The sequence below is a fragment of the Condylostylus longicornis genome, unplaced genomic scaffold, assembly GCF_029603195.1.
Source record: "Condylostylus longicornis isolate FDR11 unplaced genomic scaffold, ASM2960319v2 ptg000044l, whole genome shotgun sequence".
In the NCBI taxonomy this organism is placed as follows: domain Eukaryota; kingdom Metazoa; phylum Arthropoda; class Insecta; order Diptera; family Dolichopodidae; genus Condylostylus; species Condylostylus longicornis.
The window spans coordinates 3,160,619-3,187,389 of NW_026578013.1; the positions used below are offsets into that span (position 1 = coordinate 3,160,619).

Here is a 26,771-nt window from a genome sequence, read left to right on the forward strand (position 1 = left end):
GGTTGTATGAAGATAAAATATACAGAAAAAATTAATAAATGCTAAATTTAATGAGCTCATATAGGCGTTTTACCATGTCTTACATATATGTACCACATATGTACATATGTACATCTGTATATGCGTGTATTTACATATAAGTAGAAATTAATGCTTTGTATGTACCTGCAAAAAAAATTGATATAATTTGGATTAGTTCAATAATTAAGGTTTTAGGTGGAAAGAGGAAACTATGACTAATCTAGGGTTGCCATTCGCACGCTTAAAACTATACGAATATTAAGTGTACTTTTAAGTGTACGAATGGGTATTAAGTATAAATTATTAAATGTAAATGTTTACTTTTCACGAATTGATACTTTATTTACTTTTCTTTTTTCAAGAAAAAAACTTTTATGTATTTTCTTTTTTAAAGCATACACTTTTTTACATTTTTTTGACAAGAGAAAGAGAATCCTTTATTTATTTCACCTCTTTGTTAAAAAAAAACTGTTTGCTTGTAGTTTGTGGTCACAGCCTTGACAGTATGAAATTTTCAAGAAGAAACTGAACATTTAGCTTAATTAATAAACAATGGTTTGATGGCCGGAATAGATTAAGTATGATAACATTAAAAGTTTGATACTTTTAAAATATAACTTTAATATAATATGTAAACAATTTTAAGAATATATAAAAGATGATGAGGTATAAAAGCGTTAAAATCATCTAAGAAGTACGTAACAAAAGAATGTTATATTTGATTTATTAATAATATTTATTTTTTATAGTTATTTTGGCTCTTCTAGCTTTTATGAAAGGAGAAACTAAAAGGAATAAGTTATTCCTTTTTAATTATTCTTTATTCCGGATAACGAATAATAAAATTTTAGTAATAATAAACAAACCACTGTTCATATTATTTTGATTTAAAAGATCTTTCGTTCGTTTTCTGTCTTCAAATGAATAAATTTGAAATTTCACCATATTTTTTTTTTAATTTAAAAATTAGAATTGATTAAAATATGTTTATGTTGAATTTTTAATTTTAATTTTTGTTAATAAATATTTATGTATATGTATTTGTTTGAATAAAAATATTAATTTTTCAAAAAAAAAAAAAACTTTACGTTGTACCTAAATTACTTTACACACTTTTTTATAAAATCTGTTATAAGAAAGTACACTTTTTTCATTAGGGGCGTCCACTTTTTAAAAAAGAACAATATGGGAATCCTAGTAATTCTACAGATTTTTATTTAACATTTTTAACAAGCAGAGCATTATTACATATACATATAATAATGGACACTATACATAATATGCAAGTATGTATGTATAATGAAATTTAGTATAAATTTTAGACGAATTAACAATATTAATTTATCGAAATTTTGAAACTTTTGATATCTTTTAATTTATTTCCAATACGTTACAGCCGCACTATATAACGTTCATAACCTATCTATATAATTATACATAAACAAATACATGTAGATATGTACTTGCAAATGTGATTACAACAAAATGGAAAATCAAACCAAAAACTTTTTTAATTTCAAAAAATGCACCCGAAAAAATCAAAATAATCACTTTTTCAATCATTTCACGTATATACTTATTTAAAATTAGGTAAAAAAATTATTTATTCCAGAAGCAAAACGAATATTATGTCATTTAACTTTGCACGCACGCACGTCAATATATTTGTATAATTATACGGGACATTATTAAACATTTAAAATATAAAGATGAATTTATTGTCCTGTCGGAATTGTTTAAATAAAATTTATTAAGTTATTATATTAATTTTAACTGAATCTTACGAAATTTATGATTCTTAGAAATTGAATTGCTTGTTTAAAATTGTTGGCATACATAATACTTACATATGTACAGACATATTTGTATTCACATATACCTACTACATTGATATTGTTGCTAGAAACCTATTATTTTTTTTCAAAAAAAAATTTTTACCAATGTACCTTCCGAGATTTAAAGGTTATGTTATGACCCAATTACCAATTATATAATATTTATTGAATCGAAATGAGAAACATTTTCGCACACACAAAAGTAATAATGTGCTTGTTCTAATGCGAAGTTAATCGCTACCTTAAACCCGCTCTTTTTATTATTACTTTAATTTGACATGGTTTTGCTCCTAGGCGTCAGAATTCCAATTTTAAATTTACGAAAATTAAAACGAAACAAAAAACCTTCATGTTATTTTGTGATAAAAGAAATTTTTTATACACAAAAATTAATAAATTTTATTACTTAAATTTAAAAATTTGTAATTCTTTTTTCATAATTTCAATGCCGCGGCAAGTTTTACTCTTTTTGACAAAATTTTAAATCACAATTTTCTACTTGTACGTTATCAAGTTACATACTCCGTTTTATTTATTACCTAACCTTAAATGTTTATATAATATTTTTGCAAAAAATCAAAAATTTTTGTTGACACTTATAACCCGTCTTTAGAATTTAGAAAAAACGTCAGCACCAGTTTGTACTCTAATATATATAAGTGATAGACAAATAAACATATTATTATTAATTCATTTTATTTTTACTTATTGATACGTTAATTTCTTGTGGGAATCATTTTTGGAATAGCGAAAGTTTTAAAATCTCGACTTTTTTGTGTATCTGTCATGAATATGAAATATGTCAAATTGAACAAAAAAAAAATAATATGAATCGGTAAAATATACCGCCAAGAGATTTACTTGACATTATAGTTGTGCTTTAAAATTTATAATCTGATTTAAGTTTGTTTATGAATTTTTCAATCTTTTATTCGGAAGAATTAAAAAAAGTAGACTTTTGATTTTAAAATAAATCACACATACTATGTATTAAAAATAAAAAAAAAAATTATTTGAAATAGTGTTATAATTTAAATTTCTCAAATAATTTGATAATTTGAATACTCGCATTTTTTAATAAACGTTCATAGGTAGATAGGTAGGTACCTATCTATGTATACACCAGCATCTTGGATGAAAAATTCAACATGAATTCACTTCACACAAATTGGTGTGTCTGTAAAATTTATGTGCTAAAAACTAAGCTAATAAATTTAATACAAATTTTTTTTTAGTACACCAATGAAACCAAATTTTGTTGACAAAGGACTAAATTTACACTTAAAAGCTAAAAGAGCGAAACAATGTTTAAAATGGGGTTCTTTCAGTATGTATTTAAGATTTTGTAAATATTTAAAATGACTTCTTGCTCAATTTTAATATTTTAGATACAATCCTGTTAGGAATATTATTATTTGATATATCTAACAAATGCCCATATGCTCATTCAAACTGGTTTTACATAGAATATATAGCCACCGGCATTATTGCTTGTAGTGTCATATGCTATTTTGGAAAATATTTGTATTACATTTTTGGAACGGAGACACTCCATGGAACAGCGGAACAAAAATCTCTTTTAAAATTTGATGATAACGATAAATCATTTGTAATAGATGCACCAAAAAAAGAAGATAATTTGTCACATAATACTCCGGCAAATGTTACAATATTAAGTTGGCATTCATCTTTTAATGACTGTAAGTTTTATACAATAAATAGAATACTTATTTTGTCTGTATAATGACTGATTTTATGAACTTTAATGAAAAAGCCGGACGCGGTACACCTTGGGCATATAATCGTACTACACCACCAAGACAAAGTATAAGTCCTTCACAAAATAATTCATGGAATTCATCTATGCAAAATAGCTCTTACTTGAATGGTAGTGCAATTAGTTCTGGTAATAACACGTTCATGTCACCATATATGAAATATGCGAAAGAAGAGGCGCTTATAACAGAAGAAAAAGAATTAAGGCAATATTTGAGGTAAGTACAGCAGGTCATATATTTTGGTAAAGTTATAAGTATAAATCAATTAAAATTTAATTTAAAGAGAAGTTGCAAGTAAAGAGTCTACTATGAGCGAACCCCATACAGGACATCATCATTATAATACAACGTCAATTAACTCCTTTTGGAACTATTACAATGCAGCAGCAAACCTTTTAAAAACATCAATCTATCAATTAAGCCCTTCAACTGGTAGGTACTCGTATATCTTTTTTAGAATTTATAAAGTTTTTTATTACTTTATTACTTCATTTTTGCTTTAGTTGCGGTACCCAGTCCCCATCTAAAACAGGATGAAATTGGTTTTGATGTCAGTTTGGATGTACATTCTGAAATTATTAAGAAAATTTCCTCAGCCAAATTATCTAAATATGTAACAAATTTAAGAATGGTACGATTAAAATTTGTACCTTATCTATAATCATTATATAATAAAATATAAAATTTTAGTGGACGTCAGGTACAATATTGCAAAGATTAGTTGATGAAATCAAGAAAACTGATTCTGCTCTTAAAGCTCACGGTCTTGCAGATATGAAAATTGGTGCAGTTGGCTTAGAAAGATTGAAGAAAACTGCCGAAAACCAACAATTCGTTAATCTTCATGTTCCGATGCTACCGTTAATCGTTCCATTTTTGGATATGACAACAAACCAAGAATATTTGGTACAAAGAATTATAGGTAACATTTTTAACAAAAATTATCGTTCAACATTTTAATTGAAATATTCTTTTATTTTAGATCTTGGAAAAGGCAGTTGTATTCAGAATTATCACTGGAATTCCGGTTCTTCATATCATGGAACAAAATGGGATGAACATTTACCAACCGACTCAGCAATTTTATTTCATCTTTTTTGCACATATTTAGATACACAATTAATGCCATTACCACAACCAGGTGGTCGTCCGTTTTACAATCGATACGTTGTTTTAGGCGATAAGAAATCAACAGCCGAACAGTTAGCAGAAGTTAAAAATAAGTCTGGATGTGCAATTTTATGTACAAATCAATTAAGACCAAAATTCAATTTTATTAGTGATAATACAGTACATAATTGTGCACATGATCGCAATAATTTGTTTTATGTAATCATACAGTTTTTAATATACATGAAAAATCATCATGAGTGCCTTTTGGAAGGCGTCAATTTAGGAAAAAGTGGCATTAATATTATGTGTATAATTGAAGACAAATAATTTAACAACCGACATTATAATTAGCATTATTCAATTTTATGATTCAAAAAAATATGTAACACAGCATAAATAAATCTAATTTCTAAATTAAAAATTGTTTTAAATTCATTAGAACTTGATTAAAGTGTGATGATACGTTATTTAAAATTTTTAAATACATACATTTATATATATATATATGTATATATACTATATGTATATATCAACAAAAATACAATTTATACATTTGAAAAAGAAACCACATCGCTTACATCTTTGAATCCATTTATTTATTGATAAAACAATTATTCACATTTACAAAATTTATTTTTTTTTAATTTCAAGAAAAGTTTTTAGAGAAATTTTAAATTCTCTAAATTATTTCGATCTGATTCATGTATTTTATCAAGCAAATTGAAAATATTTTTTTACAGACTTAGATCTCAGAAAGAATTTTTAAAAGATTTGATATGTTAGTGAAAGGTGTTTCTATTTTATAAGTAAACCATAACCAATAACACTTAGTATTTTAATGTTTTGTATAGATTTTTAGTGAGTTAGTAGAGATAGAAGAAAACAAACACTGAAACCAAAAAATAACATAAATAAATAGATTTCAATGTTATATATGTATGTGAAAATCACATCAATTGCTTGATAAAATATTAAAATATTTTGTTTATATGTATAAATTTAAATATGTTTTTAAAATCTTATTTGATATACTGTTTAAGTTAATAAAATTTATTGTAACATTAAAAATATTGTCTTTATTTTTCTTTTATTTCTACTCTCAACTTATATTTCATTCAATAACATAAAATAATAATTGGCGTATAAATTTAGCTATTTCTTCTTTTTCAAAAACTAGATTTTAAGTTAATATACATGTTTAATTTTTATAGGTTTAAAAAACTATTTAACACAAAAACTAATCGCAAATTATTTTTAAGATAAGCGCTAAAATAATATAAGAATTATTTAAATTTTAATATAAATTTATATCTACATACATTTTCTTCTTTAAGAAAAGCGATGTTCATTATGATCAACAAAACATATTGAATAAAAAAAATATTAAAATGTAAATTATTTAAAATTTTAGAGAGACTACGTGTATTAATAAATTGTCAAACTAAGATATTTCAGGTAATCATTCAGATAATATAATGAAAGTAATGTTAAAATAAAGCAGCAGCCACCAATTGAAGCAATTTTACTAAACCTAAAATGCATTTCTTGTAAAAGTTTTGAAATGACATGGTCCACTGAATAATAAAGTGCCAATATAATCTAAATATTCAGTTAGTATTGGTGGTCTGTGCATTGGGATTGCTATTAAAGCGGTTGAATGAAAAAAAAATTATTCGTTTTCTTATTACAAATACCGCCTTTGATTCTCCCGTTTCATTTTGAATACGCGAACAGCTAAGAGAAATATGTTTCAGTATAAAAAATAATAATCTGAATTGTGATGCAAGTATTTTCTGATGATAATACTAAAAAATTTTCTTAAGAAAAACAATTTTTCTTAAAAATTAAAGTTTTTTACTTTTTTCTAAAAGAGTATGAAAAATTCAAAAATTATTTAACTAATAAATATTTTATGTTATTTCAAATTGATTTAATTTCTTTAATTAAATTGATTTTCTTTTTTTAAATAAAATTATTAAAAATGCAAGCAATTATTAAATTAATTTATAACCTAAAAACATATTTAAAAAATTTTCTTTTTATAATTTAATTGTAGCTAATAGATACATTTAAAGTTAATTAACAATTTATTTAATTAATTTTTTTAATATAATTTCGGGTTTAATAAAATCATAAGCCATTTAATATCCGTTTTTGAAATACAAATACATACATTTATACATAATTATACGATAGTATTAGTAAAATACAGTACATTTATTACAAAATTTGATTGAAACATTTATGAAAATATGTGACCATGACAAAAAGAAAACTATTTTAAATTAAATTTTCAAATAATGCCTGAAACTAAAATAAATTACTTTGAATATTAATTATATAAGCTTTATAGAAGTTGCAACTTATAATATAAATTATATAATATTTTCCTTTTTCAAAACATTATTCTTTTATTTTAATTCCACATCTACTTGAATTAACCACAATTATAAATAAAAATTATAAATAAAAATTTTATATAAACATTTTTCTTATGGTTTTTTATCTAAAGAGTTTTATCAAAATAGTTTTATTCAAAAATGTTTCTCTAAATTTTTCTTAACTGCTATTTTAATAAATTTATCATTTCCATTATTTTCGTACGATTAGCATGAATATATGCTTTGGTTTGCCAGAGCATATTAATTAATTTTTGGTCATCTTTTTCATCCATTACGATATCTTCATTTAACTGAGGATTAAATCTACAAAAATTAAGTATTAAGTAATCATATTTAAAGTATTTAATGCAATGACAAAATCGAAAAAATTAAGTATATACCTATAATATGGTACTCCAATCATACTACACCAAGCCCTTGCCCTATCAACTACTCTACCATCAGAAGCGGTTGCTTGATCAACAAGCAAATTACCTATTAGTAAGAATTAAGTTTATATAATTAATTAATTTTCAAATTTAATAAGGTATACCAATAGCAGAAATTCCGTATGCCAATTTTGCAGTATCCCAAATACTTTCTGGTCTAAAAACATCTATTTCTTTTAACTCTGTTACGGGAATCAATCCAGTACCCAAAGAACAAACGACTGTTACCTAAAATAAAACCGAATTAATAAAATTATTTTAATAAATTAAGTTAAATGTTACAGGTTTTGCTTCAGATTCTCTTCCAATACTTTTTAAAGCCATGTTGTATTCATGAATTTCCGTTAGAGCGTCTAAGGTTGGATTATTTGCAATTAAACCTCCATCTAAAAATCGTCCAAATGCTCTAAGATAATAAAAGTATATTTGATAAAGAATTTTCTTCATATTATATAAACAAAAAGCTACCTGAAATATGAAGGAGCAGCCCCTGATGCTCTTCCAGCTCTCCAAATTAATTGATCTTCCGGTTTAGGTGGTGGGATTCTTCTGTTAGCTTTATAGTAAACTCCGTTATAAAATTAATCTTACAATTTAAAATAATTTACTTACTGTCTGGGGTTACTATTCCTAAAATATCACTTGCGCTTGTGTAGTTTCTAAAGAGATGTAAATCAACCGGCTTTCGATCGGCCATTACACCACATACCATTATTTTTGGATGCTTGATATCTGCCATAACAGTGAATTCACCTAAATTTTCTTTAAGTACATTTTCTAATAATTCGCTAGCATATGGCCTGGAACCAACGAAACAATGTTCTTTCATTCGCATATAAATGCCCATGCATTGGCGCATTGTCTTCCCACACCCCAAACCAAGTGCTAATATTCCGCCAGTACTTGTACCGGCAATCCAATCGAATAAATGAATTATAGGTGTTTGTGAAAGACGTTCAATTTCGAGTAACATTTGGACTAAAACTAAACCACGTATACCACCACCATCTAAACACAATAGACGCCCTCCGTGAGTTTTTGGTTTTTCGTCTAGTTCCATAAATTGTTGTTTTTGACTGCTGTTGCTTTCAATGCTACTTTGGCTAGTAGGAGAATTCGGTGAATCTGCAAAAATAAATTTTTGATTATCACAATAGTTTCCGGGAGTGTATAAAACTCACCTTTTTGAGATGAAGCTGGAGACGGTTCTGCTTTTACAATTTTACTAGAAAACATTCCTAGGATAGCATCCATAACACTGTGCCCTCGTTCTTCTAGTGTTGTATCAACTACGTTCGTGCTACATGTCGCAATTATACATATATTGACTTTATATATCAAATTTTGTAATACTTACGTTGAAGGAAATTCACTTAAACTAGGCCCATTTTTACTACTAGGACCTGATTGATTTCTAAATGTAGAAGCTAACATTTGCTGAATTTCTTCTCTTTGTTCAACACTCTCGGGTGCTGTTGGTGGAATACCATTGTATGTTCCATTATTTACACAACCAGGCTGGCAATTTTTGGTCTTTGCAGGACAACGTTTAGCTCCAACAGAGTGTAGTATATATAATATCTCATCACTTTTGCTTCCATTAGCTTCATCTCCAACCATATGCCTTGGAGTTTTTCCTGAATTTGTAAATTTCAAAAAGAGTTGATTTGTTTTTTGTTCAGATATTTTTTAAATATTGTATTTCACCTTCTTTATTCTTCATATTAATATCACATCCGAAAACTACTAAGCTTTGGACAATTGGTACAAGTTTTTTTTCGATAGCAATATGTAAAGAAGTATTTCCATCTTTATCGAGGGCATCCACTTCAGCATCGTGAGCTAATAAAGTAACCACACACTCAAACCTATTTCGAGCCACCATTATATGCAAGGCTGTCCTCCCATCAAAATTCAATGCGTTAACATCACATCCTCGTTCTATAAGAGCTTCCAATGTTCCTCGAGAAGAACACCAATGTAATGGGGTGCCACCATACTTCATATCTTGGGTGTATAATTTATTTGCATTACTTTTTAAAAAGTCAGCGATTGAACTTGGTGTTGTTGATTTATATTGTTTATTAAGGTTTTGTGCTATGAGATTCGTATCAGCACCACTAAAAAGTAAAGCTTTGACGCATTCAGGCTTGTCATACATACAAGCTAAGTGCAATGGAGTGAAACCGTCGGAATTAAAATGGTTTAAATTTTTGGTACTTTTAGCTGTTAGAATCTAAAATGTAATAAGGAAGAACCAAGATTTTTTTTAAATGTTAATATATACTTATAACGTATTTTAATTTGCATTAGACCTTACATTTACAATATCCTTCGTTGTATTTGCAGCATAATGATACACTGAATTACTGTTTTTATCTAAATGTTCAATATTGGAAAGCGGTAACAAAGCTTTCACTACTTCAATATTACCACATTTCACAGCCAGCTAAAACGAAAGAATATTTTTATTTTAACTTTAATATTTATATAATATGATTTTCAACATACTTGAAATGGTGAAAGTAAATTTTCATGATCTGCATATTCAATAAATTCTAAAATTTTTGGGTGCGACACGTATTCTACTAAGTTAAAATATGCCACTAGATGTGCCAGAGACCATGACGGGTTTTCAGATAACACATCACAAATTTTTTGTATTCCGGCAACATTATAAAACTGTGAGAGAGGAAAAAATATCAATAACCGTTTTATTTACTTATTAAGAAAAATCACTATAAAAATAATTAAAAAATTATTTACTTCTTTAACTATATTTACAAAAATTGGCAATCTATGAAGGAAAGCATGAAATTTATCTTCAGCATCTGATTGACTTTCTGCACGATATAAGCTAAAAAATAAGGAAAATATAATTAAATTTAACATTTATTTCCTAAACAGTTACTTTACCTAAATGAGGTTGTTGTTGAATCAGTACATGGTCTTTGTAAAATAATTTCATATATAGGTTTTTTATCAGCTGGTAGATTTATTGGTGGAGCAACTAATATCATTGCTTCATCCCTATGTATTACCTGCATCATTCCCAACGCATCATTTTTAATTTCTTGAACTTTATTTGGTGGAGCATCCCCTCCAAGTAGTTTTTGAAGGACTATAAATAAAAGTTTTTTAGTAAAACAAATAGATTTTATTTTAAAAGATAATATTAATATTTTTCTTAAAAATATTAAGATTAGAGAATATATAAAGTAAATATACCTAAGCCCGAAGCTAAAGCTCCAAAACCTAACCAAGCCATGAAGTATAATTAGGTGATGAAATTGATGATTTATTTTAATTTTCTTATATTTATTTATATTTCTGTATTGTAATGAAAATAATATGCCAAGTCTTTCAATAATTACTTTTACAAGATTAGACTTTTTCTAATGTTCTTTAAGGTAGGCAAGTAATTATTAACATATTTTTTCTTCAGCTTCTTGATGGATGACTAGCCGTTTTGTAAAATAATTTTGCAAAATATTAAATTGGAAAAAGAAGTAAATTATTTTGTGAAATTATTAGATAATTAAAAAAAAAAATTTACAAGGAAGGTAATAAATAAATTTCTCAATAACAATTAATAAATAATTACAAAAATTTAATAAAAATTACAAAACAAAATTAAAAATTAATTAATTAAAGAAAAAATAATTAAAATGAAGAAGAATGTTGATATATATATATTGTGTTTTAATTAAATTATAAGCATATTTTTTAATGAATATACATACATATACATATATACATACATACAGGGTGTGCAAAATCTGTGATACAGTGTTGGAAAGGGAATTTCGTGACATTCGAAATGAGTATACATTGAGTTGGCTTCCAAAAATTTCAATTTTAAAGCCTCATAATTCGAGAAGGAAGGCCCCGAAAAGCGAAATATCAGGTGTTCTTGTTCGCCTAGAATCATTTTATGCTTGAGTTCTGTTGAGTTTTAGCCACCCTGTACATCAGTACCTATATACTACAAATAGTACTTATTTTATAAAACATTTTAAATTATACATTGATTAAATTGCCTTTTTTTCATAATGCGTCATTTCTAAATATACGCTTGAATAAGTAAAATAATTTTTTTTTATTATTTTATAATAGCTGATTTGAAAATTAATCATTCTACAATTTGAAATTTGTATATGCAATATATATTCTGTAGATATATATATATATATATATGAGTATGTACTAATATATGTATGTAGGTACACAATTATGTAAACAATTAATTTTGTTATTTCTATGTGCAAATATTTTTTGTAGTTATAGAGTTAGATATGCATAGGTACGTACATGCAAATCTGTTAGATATCATTACAGGAAACAATAACGTACATTAATAAATAAAATTTATATGTATGTACATATATTATTGAATGTATGTACATAATATTGCATATTATTGAATCTACATGCAGTATTTAATAACAATTTAACTATAAATGGGAAATCCCCCAATTTCGATTTTTATAATTCTAGCCTTTGTAAATAAGTATGTTAATGAGCATGTACATATTATATACATACTTATATAAAGTTTTGGATATAAATTAAAGTTTTAAATTTAACAAGAATAAATTTCAATGTAATTATTTATATATAAAAGGGTTTGAAATAATAGCTAAATAGATAGGGAGTTGGTACCTATGTACATATACATACGAGTGAGTATAGTAGACTTTCGATAAACAGAGAAAATATATGTATATACATAAGTTATGAATATACATACATAATGCAATTATAATATAATTGAATTTAATTTAAACTAATTTCTATGTTGTATTGCAAAAAAAAAAATGTATTATATTAATGGCCTTGTATTATATTTTTTCAAGTTCATTATATTTAATTGATTTATCAGAGTTCTATAGCAAAATGAAATAGGTTATATTTACGGAAATAAAGTTTGTTATTCTTTTTTTTCTTGTTTTTATTTTTTATCCGAAATTCGTTATGCAAATTTTATATTTATGCTTATACATATGTGTGTACAAAAATACAAACATTCACAAAATATAGGGGAATATAAAGGGAACACTTATATTTCTATAAAAATATTTTTGATCTAGATATTATAATGAATATTGATTAAAAATAATAATTATTGTGTAAGATTTTATTGATTTTATTACAAGTGCATGAAAATATGCATTTACATATGTATGTTGTTTTTCGTATAGTGTCTAATAAAATATACTGAAAAGAAAAGACTCCATTAAATGAATAATGATTAAAATCACTCTTAAAATCTATATGTATACATACGTTTATGTACATTATTATGTACAAATTATTTCTTTCTATGCATAATATGTATGTATGTACATATATATAAAAATGAGTGCATGTATAAACATAAATTGAATAGAAAATTACTAAAATAATATATTATTTTATATGCATTGTCTTAGATTATAACATTACATAAAATAAATACAGAACATTAGAAAATATTCAGAAATATTTAATGAATATATTGTAAAAATCATTCTAAATATTTAAATTAAAAATTTTAACTTACCATTTAACATTGTTTTCCTTTATTTATCAATTCTTCTTAATTAAAAATGTTTCTGTTTTTGAAGGATTGTTCACTGAACACACTATTTTATTATGGAAAAAAAATTATTTCTTCGTTTTATATGAAAGTAATTAAAATTTGCTTTTAAAAATGAATTAATTTTTTTTCAGTGCGTATAATGTAATAAAGTTGTTAAAATGTCACTGTCAAATCACATAATAAAGAAACTGTTTGATTGTCAGCTGTTTTGTTTAGCTTTAAAAGCTTTACAGAAAATTTGGAATATAAATATTTTTTTTAGGTAGCGTTTTATAATTTTATCCTTACAGAAAAACTATTAACTTGAGCAGGTATATATTATTTCGAACGTTGCCAGTAAAAGAAAAAATCGTTTTTGTCAACGGAAAAATGGTGAAAGTAGGTATTTATGTTTTAAAATTTTTCTTCATTTTTTATAGTCTTGATTTGTAATGAAATTGACGTTCTCTTTTATTTGTAAATTAATAATTTTTTCAAAGCACTTTAAACTTTTTTTGACAAACTAAATTGTGCTAAGAATTTAGCAGTTTTTTTAACATTGTCGTTTTACGTGCAAGACAGGTTTTTATAAAATCTACGTTAAAAAGAAAAAAAAATCGATATTTCAATGTATAAAAATTTCTTACAATGATTAATAAAATTCAAAGGAAATAGAATAATTAGCTAAAAAAAAATTTCGCGCAACCCGGTTTCATAAGTTATATTGACACAATATTATTTCAACAAAACTTAAAGAATTAAATTAAAATCGTGTAGTACTACATGTTTATCCGGAATAACGCTTAGATATATAAAAACCTTCGAAATTTAATTTTTAAAACAGAAAAAAAATGGCAACCTTTTTTTATAAGAGACATATATTTAGATTTTTTTTAACAATTAAAAAGCAAACTCAAAATTAATTCGCGTGAATTAATAAATCGAAAGATAAGTGTATACATATATTTTTGTCACAAAAAATTTCTAAATAATGATAAATCATTAAAAAATAAATGAAAAAAGTAAATAAATAAATATTTAAATATCAGTAAACATTGACATAATGCTTATATAGTTAGTTTACTTACAGAAAATAATTATTTTTAAAATGTCAAACTATGTTTGATGTTTTCTGATTTCCAAAAACGGACTACTTGAAAAATGACAAAAAATCAGCAAGCAAGACATTCATTTTGACATTTTTACTGTTCTGCTTTTTTGCATTAGCTTCACACTTCGCAGAAGTTTATTAAAAAATTTTGATTTGAAGTTTTCTACTACAATTTGTACGGTTTTTGTGAAGAATACAAATAAAATCCAACCTTAGTAATCAATGAAGTCATACTTAAATTCCAGCTGTCAATAAAAAATTTACATAGTATAATTTGCAAATCAGCTATTTGGGGTTTTTTAAGTTAATATAAAAATTTTAAAAGATTTCATTTTTAAAAAGGCCAATAGAAATGCAGGGTTCTCCTGATGCTAAAAAGCCTTGTAAAGGAATTTTGAAAACATCAAGTAGTTTTGATAAACATAGCGGAGCCAGGTAACAAAAATGAATTATAAATTTTGAAAGTAAATAAGATGCATTTTAAAAATGGTTACGTTATAGTCATAGAAAAAGTGCGAAATTTGACGAAATAAATGTTTTACAAACATATCATCCACCTGATAAGGATTATGGACACATGAAAATAGAGGAGCCAAAAACGCCATACAATTATGTTGATCCTGATGAAGCAAGTGGCGATCAATTAGATGCAGAGCTCTTAGCCAAAAAGTAAATAAGTATTTATTGAATTAATTCGAGAGCGTAACTCGAAATAAAATTAAAAATGATAAAATTGTAGACTTGCTGAAGCAGCTAATACAAGAACGTCTTCCTTTGAGGTTGAAGAGTCATCCGACGAAGATTTAAATGAAACAGAAGAAGAAAAGGGTGAGTGTACAGTGCGAAACGGTTCTATCTTTTTATAAAATAGTCTATTCAACCATCCTTTACGCATAATCTAATTATAATCGATTTGACTTAAATATATTTTTAAATAGTAAAGAAAATCACGGATTAAAATTAGAATATTTTATGTATGTATATAAGTATATATACATAGTAGATAGGTAACTACTTAATACAGAAATACATAAGCGCTACGACAAAATAATGATTTATAAGCTTGACGATAAATTAATTTAGTAAGTATTGATTTTTGGTCACTACATACTGTTCTTTTTTTGTCAATTCTATGTTCAGTTGAAAATTTACAAATAAGCATAGGTACCTACCATAATTTAAGAACCTAAAAATAGAAGTAAAAAATTACATACTGCGCTTTATAACACAACTAAATAATACATTGTAGATATATTTAGAACAATATGTTATAGAAATTTACATATACATACCTGTGTCTATTATATTCATATGCATATAATGTTTTTTTTACTGTTAACAAGTAATTACATACTGAAAGGAAAATTTCATGCGCCAGCAAAATAATTTTGATTTACATTTGATATTTCTACTTTTTATTTTTAACTTGAGAAACCATTATATAGTTATTAATAAACGTTACATTTTTATAACAATAAACGGTAAACAAAGGCTTAACTAATGTTAATTTGTTTTTAAAATTAAAACACGTGTTGCACAAAAAAAAAGTAGGCATATATGTACATACATACATACATATGTAGCTAAATGAAACAAATTTTATAATAATAGTTATGCTGATACACTTTTATATAAATAATCATATTTACATAAAAATGAAATCATTCATTACTTAACAACTGCACTCATGTGATGACGTATTTTTCAATTATAAACGTTTATCGCAACAAACTCAAAACAAAGATATTCCTTACTATTAAGAAAATAAATAGAAAATAAATATAAGTTAAGAAAATACAATGTAAAAATTATAAATTTACATTAATTTTAGGTATGTGCATACTGCTTCTTACATAAAAATTGCAATCTTGCTATAAGGCCACAAAACTTTCATTCCATTCCCTGAATTTACTTTTTTATATTCATTTATTTAATTCAATAATTATGCATATTAACTTTTACCATGAGTAATTTAAATAAAATAGCTTTGAAAAAAATGTGAAATTATTTATATGGTGACGTCATATTATGAATTAAATGTGTACATAGTTAAATAAATAATTTGATATATACATATATTTTTTTTATTGCAAAAATTTTTAAATAAACAATAAAAAAAAATTTTTTTTGCAGTACGCCGAATAGAATTTGAAAAGCGACGTAAAGCTCATTATAATGAGTTTGCGGCTGTAAGATTAGCAAGAAAACTAATAGAAGAAGAAGATGATGATGATGACGACGATACTAAGAAACATGGTAATGATTCGAAATCTAATACCCCTTCTGGTTCGGGTAAAAGCAGGGCTAGTAAAAGAATGGATGTGGAAGATGAAAAGGAAGATGCTCAAAACACCTCGCCCTGTTCAGATAATTAGAATCTAACATTAAATCATCATACAAACTATATTTAAAAATATAATAATATGATCAAAAAATGTTGCTTATATTTTAATTATTAGTTATTTTTAGACATAAAAAGAAATATTCAAAACGAAAAGGAAACTGATTTTAATGTTTATTTATTTGAACTTTACAAGACTTTTTCATAATAAAATAATAAGTAATTTAGAAAGATAAAAAACAATAAATCATCTCTAAACTCAATGATACAAAATTATTTAACGCAATTACAACATAAAAAAAAATTTGCAATCATTTTTATATAATTTTTTAATAAAAATATTTTGTGATTTTTTTTAAAGGAAAATAAAAAGTAAATTTATTATTTTCTAAAAGAATAAAAAAATAAAAATCAATTTTAAAGTTAGTAGCTAATATTAAATTAAAAAAAAATATCTATTAAAAAAATAAAAGGAAAAAATGATTACAAATACAAGTCCAAGTCCATTAATTTTCTTCTAAAGTAGTAGACACTAGTGTGCCACATAATGTTATTTATTATACACGACGATAATAAATCAAAAAACAACAAATTTTTCTGATTGTTACATAACATTTTTAATTAATTGTAATATGAATAAGTATATTTTAATAATAATTAAGATTAATATACATAACATAATTATCATAATTAAATAAATATAATTTAATTAATGAAATGCATATTTTTTTTAACATTTATTTGATAAATTTCAAAAATATGTTTAATGAATTTCTGAAGAGTCCACTATTATTAAAATGAAAAAATTGAGAAAAATTTAATTTATTTAGGTCTGGAACCTACATTCAGCAATTCATAATTTTAAAATAAATTTTTAATTTTTATTTAATAACTCTTGTAAAATTAGTAATATACATGCTGAAATTGGAAAGAAGTAATAAAAGAAATTATATCACAATAAATATTATTTTATTTATAGTTTTTTCTTTTGGAAAATTATAATTTTCACCCATAGATTTAAGAAACTTTGCCTTTTCTACTTTTGCATATTTTATTTGTACAATTAAAAATTACATTGTTTGAATACTTTTTATTTCTATGAATACTTTTTTCCCGTAACACTTTGATTTTAGGTTTATTGATTACTACGGAGTCATGAACACTGAGATACTAGATTTTGAAAAATTAAAGGAATGATGGTACAGAAATGTAATATGATAATTATTCTTGTTTTAAGCGATAAATATTTGTTTGGGAATTTTCGAGTATTCAGTTCTTAACTTAAGTCCTTAATATATAAAGCTCGTTCGATAGATCAAAAAAGTCTTATATATGTGTATAATATACCATTACTTAGAAGATCGAAAATTGGTACAACTTTTGTTCCAGACTGGGTGCCAAATCTCAAGGACTTCCGAGTTTTAGGGATTTTAACGAAATTTTACAAAATTTTTACTTATCCAAGTTTTTCTAACCAATAGTATATGTTGTTGTATAACTTTCAAAATCATCCTGTATATAAAGCTCGTTATGCTTAAAATTCTAAAGGAATTTTTAAGTTTTTTTTAAACTACTGCCAAAAAGTTTTAAATTAGAAGACGAGCAAAATGCTGGATGTTGAAGAATATCTTGATGTTAAAAATCAAAAAGTCAAATATTTAGTTTCTGTAGATTTGTAAGTATGTAGCATGCAAAGACTTTTAAGATTTAATTTAGAACTTTCAGTGTATGTCCGAATTATCATTTTTTCAGATTGTTTAATAAAATTTTAAATTAATTACGATTTATACGTAGTCAGTATAAATAATCATCATAAAAATCAGGAAATAAAAAGTAAAGAATTTGAAATCTTATTATCGAGATTTATATTATAAGTGGTACCAAAATGAAGTCTATACCATTAACCTACTTGCAATTTTTATTTAGAATAGGATGATTATAAAATGGTGAGGTTATTTAAAGGAGTTATTCTTTGAAAATGGAAAGATAATATATTGAAAAATACTAATTTTTTTTGTTTTGTTTCAATCCGATGTTGTATTTTATTCATTATCAATGACGATATAATTTACAATTTTTCAATTCCATGATTGGTTTGTTTTTAATTTTCTTTATTGTTTTTTTGTTTTTAATTTATTTACATCCTTGAATTTAATTATATTGATTTTCAATATATATATATATATACATATATGCATATAGTGATGCATACATGCATATTTAAATGAAAAATTATTTATTTTATGTTGAAACATAATTTGGGTTTTTTTTTTTTTTTGTTACATAAAATAGTGATTAAAACTTAATTTTAAATATAATTATATATAATTTAATTTTTTTTTTTAAATTTCATTCGATATTTGGTTTTTTAGTTGAAAATCATGTTTTTTTTTTTTAATATTTTTATTTGTAATTTTCGTTATAATTAATTTAACTAATGTCAGATCAATTTTTGATTGTTGTATTAAAAAAAATATATATATAGAAATTATAAAATAAATGTAATCATATTAATAAAAATAATAATTATTATTTGGTATTTTTTTTTGTTTATTTCTGATTACTTTATTCTTATTAAATTTACAATTTGTTTTTTCTTTAATTTATTTTAAACTATTTCCAGCATCCTCAAATAAAATGGTAATTACCATTAAAAAAAAAAATTATTTAAAATAAAATAAAGAAAAAACAAATTATAAATTTAATATGAAATTAAATTAAATAATCGTTATATAAACGGCCAGTTTTCCTGTTTAAAAATAATAATAATTATTATAAATTGTAATTAATTACATTGAATATGATTACATTTTTAATTATTATTATGCATATCTACAAATAGAATTATTTTAAGTTAATTGAAGTAAAGTTAGAAACTTGTTTTTAGTTTTTTATTCTATAATCTTTTTTAATTTATATAATATAGACTTTTTTATTTTATCTCATTTTTTTTTAAATAATATAAACTCTTCTCGTTTTAATTATATTCAACATTATTTTTTTCTTAATAAATTTGACTACGTATATATACATATATAAAATTTATAATTAACGGCTATATATATATATGTATATACAATTTATGATAACAATTTTATATTATTTACTTTATATGTAAGTATATGTATTTGTATATTTTAAATTTTCTAAATAATCCTTGTCCCTCGTGTTTTGTTTTTATATAAAAGAAAATTATTATTTCAGAATAAAAAGAAAAATATTCAAAATAAATAATTTTCCTATATATTTCCTATATATTAAATTCGATTATTATTTTGTATATATAATATATTTATACGTATACAAGTATGTATATAAATATTAATTATTATATTACAGATATATAGAAGCTATACAGAAAACAACCATTTTTTTTTATTTTAATATAATTTATTAATATTTACGTATATTATTATTTATATAATAGTAATTTGTATATTAAGTTGAAAAAAAACAAATGTTTTCGTGTTAGAATATATATATATATGTGTTTATTTGTATTTCAAAATAAAAAATTCGAAGCATATACGAGCTATATAAAAATAAATGAAAAATCATTATTTTAAAGCAATAAAGTATAATATAATTATTTTTTAATTTATATAAAATTTGCGTAAAAAGAAAACAGTTAAAAAAAAAACACACCCAAAACATTACTACTACTTTTCAGAATATTTCTTATTTATTTCTTTAAATTTTTATTTTTTTTAAATATTAGGAGATATTTTTAAAATTTTTAACTTGATTTGCAATTTTTGAAAAAATTTTCAAGCTATCAAGTGAAAGAAAAAATTTTGAGCAAATTAACAAATTTTTATTCTAAAAAATTATTTTCAGCTTAAAACAAAAAATTTTAACCAATTTTTATTTAATCTGGTAATACTTTTTTTTTTAATCCGTAGTAGATACCATCCGTTATTGTAATTCCTTTCTTAATAATCTCCCAGTTTTTCTTCAGTCCCACTTATCATTTTTTTATTTACCAGAATTAAATGTTTTCAATAATATTTTTTCTCCTTTTTATTTATTATTAAATTCCAACTCAAACATTATTTAATTTATTTCTATAATTTTCTCATATTAGTTTTTGGTAATTAAGTAGCGCGCTTTATTTTTAAAATTTCTTTAATTGTTTTGTTTTTTTTTTTTTGGGCAAATAAATTTTTTTTTTGTGTCGTTTACTTTAAACTAAATATTAATTTGTTTTTTGTTTTTAAATAATAATTTATTATTTCGAATATGTATGTATTTATTATTTAAAATAAAAATAATTAATTAAATATAATAGTTTTAAAATTTTACTATATGTATATTAAAAGTATATATAACAATGTCACAAAACAGATTCTAAAAATATGAAATTTATGGAGATATAAGAATATGTTATATATAAATATAATATATTGTATAATTTAATAAATAACAATATTTTTAATATATGGATGAAGAATTTATTTATAAAAGACAAACCCGTTTATCAAACAAAATTTGTTATATAATAAAGCATTGATTAATTAAAATAAATAAAGAGAAGAAAAAAACATTCAAGCGTTTTTATTTTTTTTTTTTATTTTTAAATTCATTTTATTTATTTATTTTATTTATTCATATTTTTTTTTGTTTCATTTTAATCGTTAATAAAATAAATATTTAAATAGTTAATAATCGTTAATATTGTATGTATGTAAATAAATATATATATCAAGTATTTTCATTTAAATTCGTTAATATAAATTTTAAAAACAATAAAGAAAAAAAAAATAAAATATCTATAAAATATAAAAATTTAGTATGTAACTATATAATATAGTAAAAGAGTTTTCTAAAATTTAAAACATATTTTTTCACATAATTAATAAATTTAACATAAAAATTAAAAAAATAAATTTAAAAAATAAAATAATTAATAATGATAAAATCTAATTCCTTTTTTTAAACTTTCAAAATTCTACATAGATATGTTGAGTTCCTGGCGGTATTTTATATCCTGGATAATAATGAGATAGTGCATGTTTGGCAAAGAATCCAGAATAATCCTAAAAAGACAAAAAAAGAAGATCAAATTTTTTTATAAACAATTTAAGGTAAGAAATTTTAAAATTTTAATCCTTTTTTATAAAAAATTAAAAATATTTTATAATTTTTTATTATTTAGGTTTTTTCATGTAATTATTTTCAAAAGTTTATGAATTACATGATTTATGATTGTTATGATTGGTTACAGTTGATTGGTTACATTTGTAAATGTCAAACCGATTCAACTTTATTTGATTGTTCGGGCATCTAAGTCTCGCTTCACAATTGAGGCACTGATTCCCGAACAACGTTTTGACGTCTTGTTTTATCAAATCAAATAAAACAAATAAAACAATAATTTAAATTTAAATTTTGTCATATTAAAAAGCTTTGACAAATGTGAACAACAGTTTTAATTTAAACGTCTAAAAAGTCATAAAGATGACATTAAAAATTATAAAATTTTGGAATCGATAAGCATTTTTTGCATTAGTTTTCTATTTTCCAATATTAATTAATGAAAATTCGTTTTACCTTTGCCATTCTAATTGGACGATTTGCTGGTCCAAGTTCCAATTGCCTTTGCAACTCTGCTTCAGCTGCCATGCGTTCTCTACAATCTTGTGGTGGCCATTTCAGATCGCCACGCATAAGGGAGCCGCCTTAGAAAAACATTTTAATTTATTTTTAAAAAATTGTTTTATTTAAAAAAATGATAATATTTATATAAAAATTATTTTTAATAAAAATATAACATAATAAAATACAATACCTCGTAGACTTTTGGCTGCTGGTTGGGATACAACAGTTGGAGCTGGTTTTTGGGTATATGGTGGATCTTTACGTAATGTTACCATACCAGGATGTGGTTGCTGTTGATCATGATTTTGTAATTGTTGTTGTTGTTGGTATTGTGGTTGACCACCTTGGCCGGCACCACCTTGTTGACCACCCTGTGAATTGTAATATTGTTGAGGTATATAAGATTGTGAATCAGGTTGATGTTGTTGTTGATATTGCGGATGAGCATTATTTTGATCAACATGATTTTGATTTTGTGTTTGATAATGAGACGGTTGATTATGATATTGTTGTTGTTGTTGTGATGGATACTGTTGTCCCTGTAATTGATTTTGATAAATATCTTTTCCAGCTTGTTGATGAGAATTCACATTTTGTTGATCATGACCATAGCCAGACATAGCAGATGATAATTGTTGTTCGTTAGCGTTAGGCATTGATGAAGTCTTTATTTTTTTCAGTTATTTGTTATTTTTATTTTTTTAATTGAAAGTGAAATTCCGTAAGAATGATATAGTCGGTGAATATTAGAGAAAGTATGAACGTTGCGTATATATAGTATGTTGTGTTGAGTAAAATAGTTGCCAGATTGATATGAAGGTCAAGAACACATAACATTTTTTTTATTTTATTTGTTTTTTTTTTTAGTTAATTATCAGTCACAATTTGGGATGATAATAGTGTGAAAAATTTGAAATAAACAAAAATCATTAGAAAATTATTGTTAAATATTGTTATTAAAAAAAATTATTTTTCATTTGCTAAATTAAGAATATATATTATACTAAGTGAATTTTAATGAAATTCGAAGAATAGCTCCAAAGTTGCACCAAATTGTTTAAACAATGGTTAAACAACAAATTTCATTTTAAGTGTTTTTTATTTGAAGCTAATTTTTCAAAAAACCTTCGGAACTTTTTCGTGGAGGAGTTCTGGTAGATGTTTAAGAAAACAAAGTTAAAGGTTTAAAATTAAATTTGAGATTAAGAACAATTTGTCAAGTTAGTCAGCGTCAATAACGCTGTGTAAATTTTGAAAGAAAAAAATAAGATTGAAAACATCAGACTGCTGTAAACCAACGTGTAATATTACTTTAAGTTTTTTAAACAATAAGTTCTTTTGCATGTGGAAATTACAAAATTTTGTGTTTTAATATCCAAAATTAAATTAATCTCAGAAAGTTCAACATAATCTGTATACTTATTTATCGTATACTTTTCATTAATTTACTACAATATTAGTCACAGAAATATTATTTATTAACTATATATCTACTATAAAATAACTCATATAATATAAAAATCTACTTATTTTATTATACTATATAATTAATAATCATTGTTAATAGTTAATCATTTTAATATACTTTATAATTAGTTTGTTATTTACTTAACTACGGTACATATATATATATATTATTTAAATAAAATTTCAACACAAGCAAAACACACCCTGATTTCAAAAGTGCAATAACACCGTATTTATACACAATTCCGCTGTAATTTTATTGATTGGAGTTGACGAATTGTGCAGTAATACAGTTTTACTGCGATTTTGAAGTCACGAATATTATTTACATTTACATTTTTGTGGCAACTGTCAATGATGTAAAAAACGTACTGTTCCGATTTTGATATGCGGAAAGCATTACAGTTTTTAACATTAATGTACATTCATGAACAATTTCATAAAGAAAAAAAACAAGTTAATAAAAGTATTTTTAAAATGAATACACACGGATGGAATGAATATACAAAAAACCAATACACTTATAAAAAGCATTGTAACAATATGCTAAAATAAGCGAAAATCTCGTGGCTCCAATTTGATCAGCATTATCTAAACTATAGACTACTTGCAAGATTTTAAGCTTTTTGTTTATTTTTGAAAATCAGCAGCTCAATTGTTTTTTTTTTTTGTTTTTCTTGCTATAGCTTCGATACCTGACTCTGTCCAAATTGGGAAACAGGAGCCGAAGAATAATTTGGTGGGTATTGTTGTTGTTGTTGTTGTGGTTGGTTATATTGCTGATGGCTAGGAGCATATACAGGTTGTTGTTGCTGTTGTTGCTCTGGTTGACGATTATATTTTGGAGCTGATACATGTGACCAGCCCCCATAGGAATTTGGTGGATTCTGTGAATATTGTTGTGGGACTTGATTTTGATATTGTTGTTGTGGATAGGATTGATTTGGTTGTTGGTAATAGGATGGTGCCGAATTTTGTTCTGGTTGCTGATATCTTTGATGTTGAGCTTGATAAATTGGTTGAGCTTGTTGTTGTGAAGGAGATTGCGGATTATAATTTTGTTGGTATTGCTGTTGGGCGGGTTCATTTGGAGATAAACCAGGTATTGATTTAACTGGAATACCTCCAGCAAATCCAACAGTTGGACCCGATTGATTCATTGGATTAGGTTGTTGTTGGTGTTGTTCTTGTTGAGGATTATGGGTGGGATAAGAATTTTGTTGTGGATGGGATTGATGAGCTGAAGGGTTTGAAGATGGTGGTTGATGTTGTTGTTGTTGTTGTTTTGGGAAATATTGTTGACCGGGATATTGTTGAGATTGTTGTGGTGGATTTTGTTGGCTAAGATATGCTGGCTGTTGTTGTTGTGGTTGTGATTGATATGACGGTTTTTGTTGTTGGGATTGAGGTTGGGGAGATAAATAACGATTTTGTGATGGCTGATGCGGTAAATGATTTGTATCGGGTGTATTATTCAAATAGGGAGAACCCTAAGTTTTTAATTGTTTTTTTTTTGTTTTGTACAAGTGTTATAATAAATATTTTTTTTATTAAAAAAAAAAAAACAAAAGAAAAAACGAAATTTTTTAATGATAAAAAGAATAAGGAATACTTAAATGTATAATACGAAAGTATGATAAAGAAAACACTTAAATATTAAACGAATTTATGTGAAAAAATTTAAAATTATGCTTTTATTTGTATAAGTATAAATTATGTGAATTATGTACATATGGATTTGTATGTACAAATATGAAATTAAAAAATAAACACAAATAATAAATATAAATATGCTTGTACAATATGCAATGTTTTATGTACATCCATATATGAATATAAATATATAAATATACTTTATATCTAAAAAATTATCGCTGCAACACAATACGTGACATTTCGTTAATCCAAATTAATTTAAAACTTTTTCGAGATATTCCAATTTAAGCAACAGTATACAGTTGCCATAGTACAAAAATTTATTATGTATTTATAATTAAAAATAGTGGTTGTTTGTATTCATGATTGAATTAGATGATCTATGCAACTTACAGTTCTTATATATTCCAAGCCTCGCCGCGAAATTTGTTTTTTTTTAAACGAAATTTACGAAATGTCACTTTTGCAGTGGCAATTTTTTTATCGGTATACGGTTTGTTTTAATTAGTAAGTTACAGTTTAAAGTTTAAAATATATTTATGTGCATATTATGTACATTGAGTACATAATAAGGCAATGATATAATACTCTAATGAATTATTAATTAAATATATACGATCTATGTATATTTTAAATTGATATAAAGAATGGGATGCACTAAAATTTTTTCTGCAATAAAATTTCAAATATACTGAAGAAAGTAGACTACAGATTCAAATGTAAGTTTACATTTAGGCGAATCCAATATTTTAGTATTTATAAATTTCACTGCAATCTTAATATACGTACGTAGATCGGTAATATTAAATAAGTGATTGATGCTTTTGTATATCTAGCTTGGTTTTAATGACAAAATTTAAATTCTGAATATTTTAAATAAATTTGAAAATGTCGAATAACTCACTATATTTCTTGAAGAAAATCAATTCTTTTTTATACTTTAATATTGCAAATTATTATGCTATTTATCTTAATAAAATATTTTTTGTTTTCATTCTGTAATCACATATAATTTTGTTCGTTATTTATTTTAACTTTTCTTTTTTGATTTTCCCTAATATCATTTCAATTGCAAGGGAATTGCATTTTTGCATGTTACACGCCATAATATTGTACTAATAAAAATGATGAAAAAAAAAAAAAACAAAAGTTTAAAGTGGGAAGAAACTCTAGATAAAGGACAAAAGTAAATGCTTTAAAAAATCAAACTTTTTTTTTTCTATTTATTCCCCAATTTTATTTAAATTATGAAAAAGAATTTAGGAAATTCGATTTGTTTCAATGATTGCGATTTGTGTACATGTTAAAAAATAAATTATCTATTTGAAACAGTATAGAAATTATTTAAGTTGAATTTGCTTTTCTCGCTTTAAACAAAATTCAATAATAAGATTCTATAAAATTTACATTTTGATTCAGAAAATAATAATGATTGTGTTTAGAAAAATTTATAAATTTATG

General features: G+C 24.2%; 4 protein-coding genes across 8 annotated transcripts in view; 2 read left to right on the forward strand and 2 right to left on the reverse strand.

The window, feature by feature from the left end:
* Positions 1 to 2,805: 2,805 nt before the first annotated feature.
* On the forward strand, positions 2,806 to 5,192 carry LOC129610314 (transmembrane protein 209). 2 transcript variants are annotated; one of them, XM_055522852.1, is made up of 8 exons: positions 2,806 to 3,027; positions 3,092 to 3,183; positions 3,245 to 3,556; positions 3,631 to 3,850; positions 3,918 to 4,066; positions 4,138 to 4,265; positions 4,325 to 4,556; positions 4,617 to 5,192. In XM_055522852.1, exons 1-8 carry the CDS (start codon positions 3,005 to 3,007, stop codon positions 5,072 to 5,074), a joined length of 1,614 nt encoding a protein of 537 aa, XP_055378827.1. In that variant the 5' UTR covers positions 2,806 to 3,004; the 3' UTR covers positions 5,075 to 5,192. The 2 variants fall into 2 exon arrangements, with proteins under 2 accessions (XP_055378827.1, XP_055378828.1); XM_055522853.1 differs by having other exon boundaries at positions 2,806 to 2,955.
* Positions 5,193 to 7,200: 2,008 nt separating this feature from the next.
* LOC129610106 (85/88 kDa calcium-independent phospholipase A2) lies at positions 7,201 to 13,317 on the reverse strand. Its single transcript, XM_055522471.1, has 15 exons — positions 13,120 to 13,317; positions 10,806 to 11,037; positions 10,494 to 10,698; positions 10,344 to 10,434; positions 10,089 to 10,259; positions 9,898 to 10,026; positions 9,285 to 9,813; positions 8,935 to 9,214; positions 8,759 to 8,877; positions 8,190 to 8,702; positions 8,046 to 8,133; positions 7,860 to 7,983; positions 7,682 to 7,805; positions 7,530 to 7,623; positions 7,201 to 7,452 (listed from the first exon to the last, which is right to left on the reverse strand). The coding sequence occupies exons 2-15, from the start codon at positions 10,843 to 10,845 to the stop codon at positions 7,314 to 7,316; spliced, it is 2,646 nt and encodes an 881-aa protein (XP_055378446.1). The 5' UTR covers positions 10,846 to 11,037; positions 13,120 to 13,317; the 3' UTR covers positions 7,201 to 7,313.
* A 1,024-nt stretch (positions 13,318 to 14,341) lies between these two features.
* LOC129610278 (protein phosphatase inhibitor 2) lies at positions 14,342 to 17,437 on the forward strand. Its single transcript, XM_055522801.1, has 4 exons — positions 14,342 to 14,683; positions 14,750 to 14,917; positions 14,988 to 15,076; positions 16,382 to 17,437. Exons 1-4 carry the CDS (start codon positions 14,601 to 14,603, stop codon positions 16,621 to 16,623), a joined length of 582 nt encoding a protein of 193 aa, XP_055378776.1. The 5' UTR covers positions 14,342 to 14,600; the 3' UTR covers positions 16,624 to 17,437.
* A 4,090-nt stretch (positions 17,438 to 21,527) lies between these two features.
* LOC129610327 (uncharacterized protein MAL13P1.304) overlaps positions 21,528 to 26,771 on the reverse strand; it is an 81,056-nt gene continuing 75,812 nt past the window's right edge. Inside the window, exons 7-10 of one of the 4 annotated variants that reach the window (XM_055522867.1) lie at positions 24,350 to 25,144; positions 22,378 to 22,558; positions 22,140 to 22,267; positions 21,528 to 21,625 (exon numbers count right to left, since the gene is read on the reverse strand). In XM_055522867.1, the coding sequence (XP_055378842.1) occupies positions 21,530 to 21,625; positions 22,140 to 22,267; positions 22,378 to 22,558; positions 24,350 to 25,144 (1,200 nt within the window). In that variant the 3' untranslated portion in view covers positions 21,528 to 21,529. Of the gene's footprint in view, positions 21,626 to 22,139; positions 22,268 to 22,377; positions 22,853 to 24,349; positions 25,145 to 26,771 lie in introns of all 4 variants that reach the window. The other 3 variants (XM_055522866.1, XM_055522869.1, XM_055522868.1) reach the window with 3 other exon arrangements.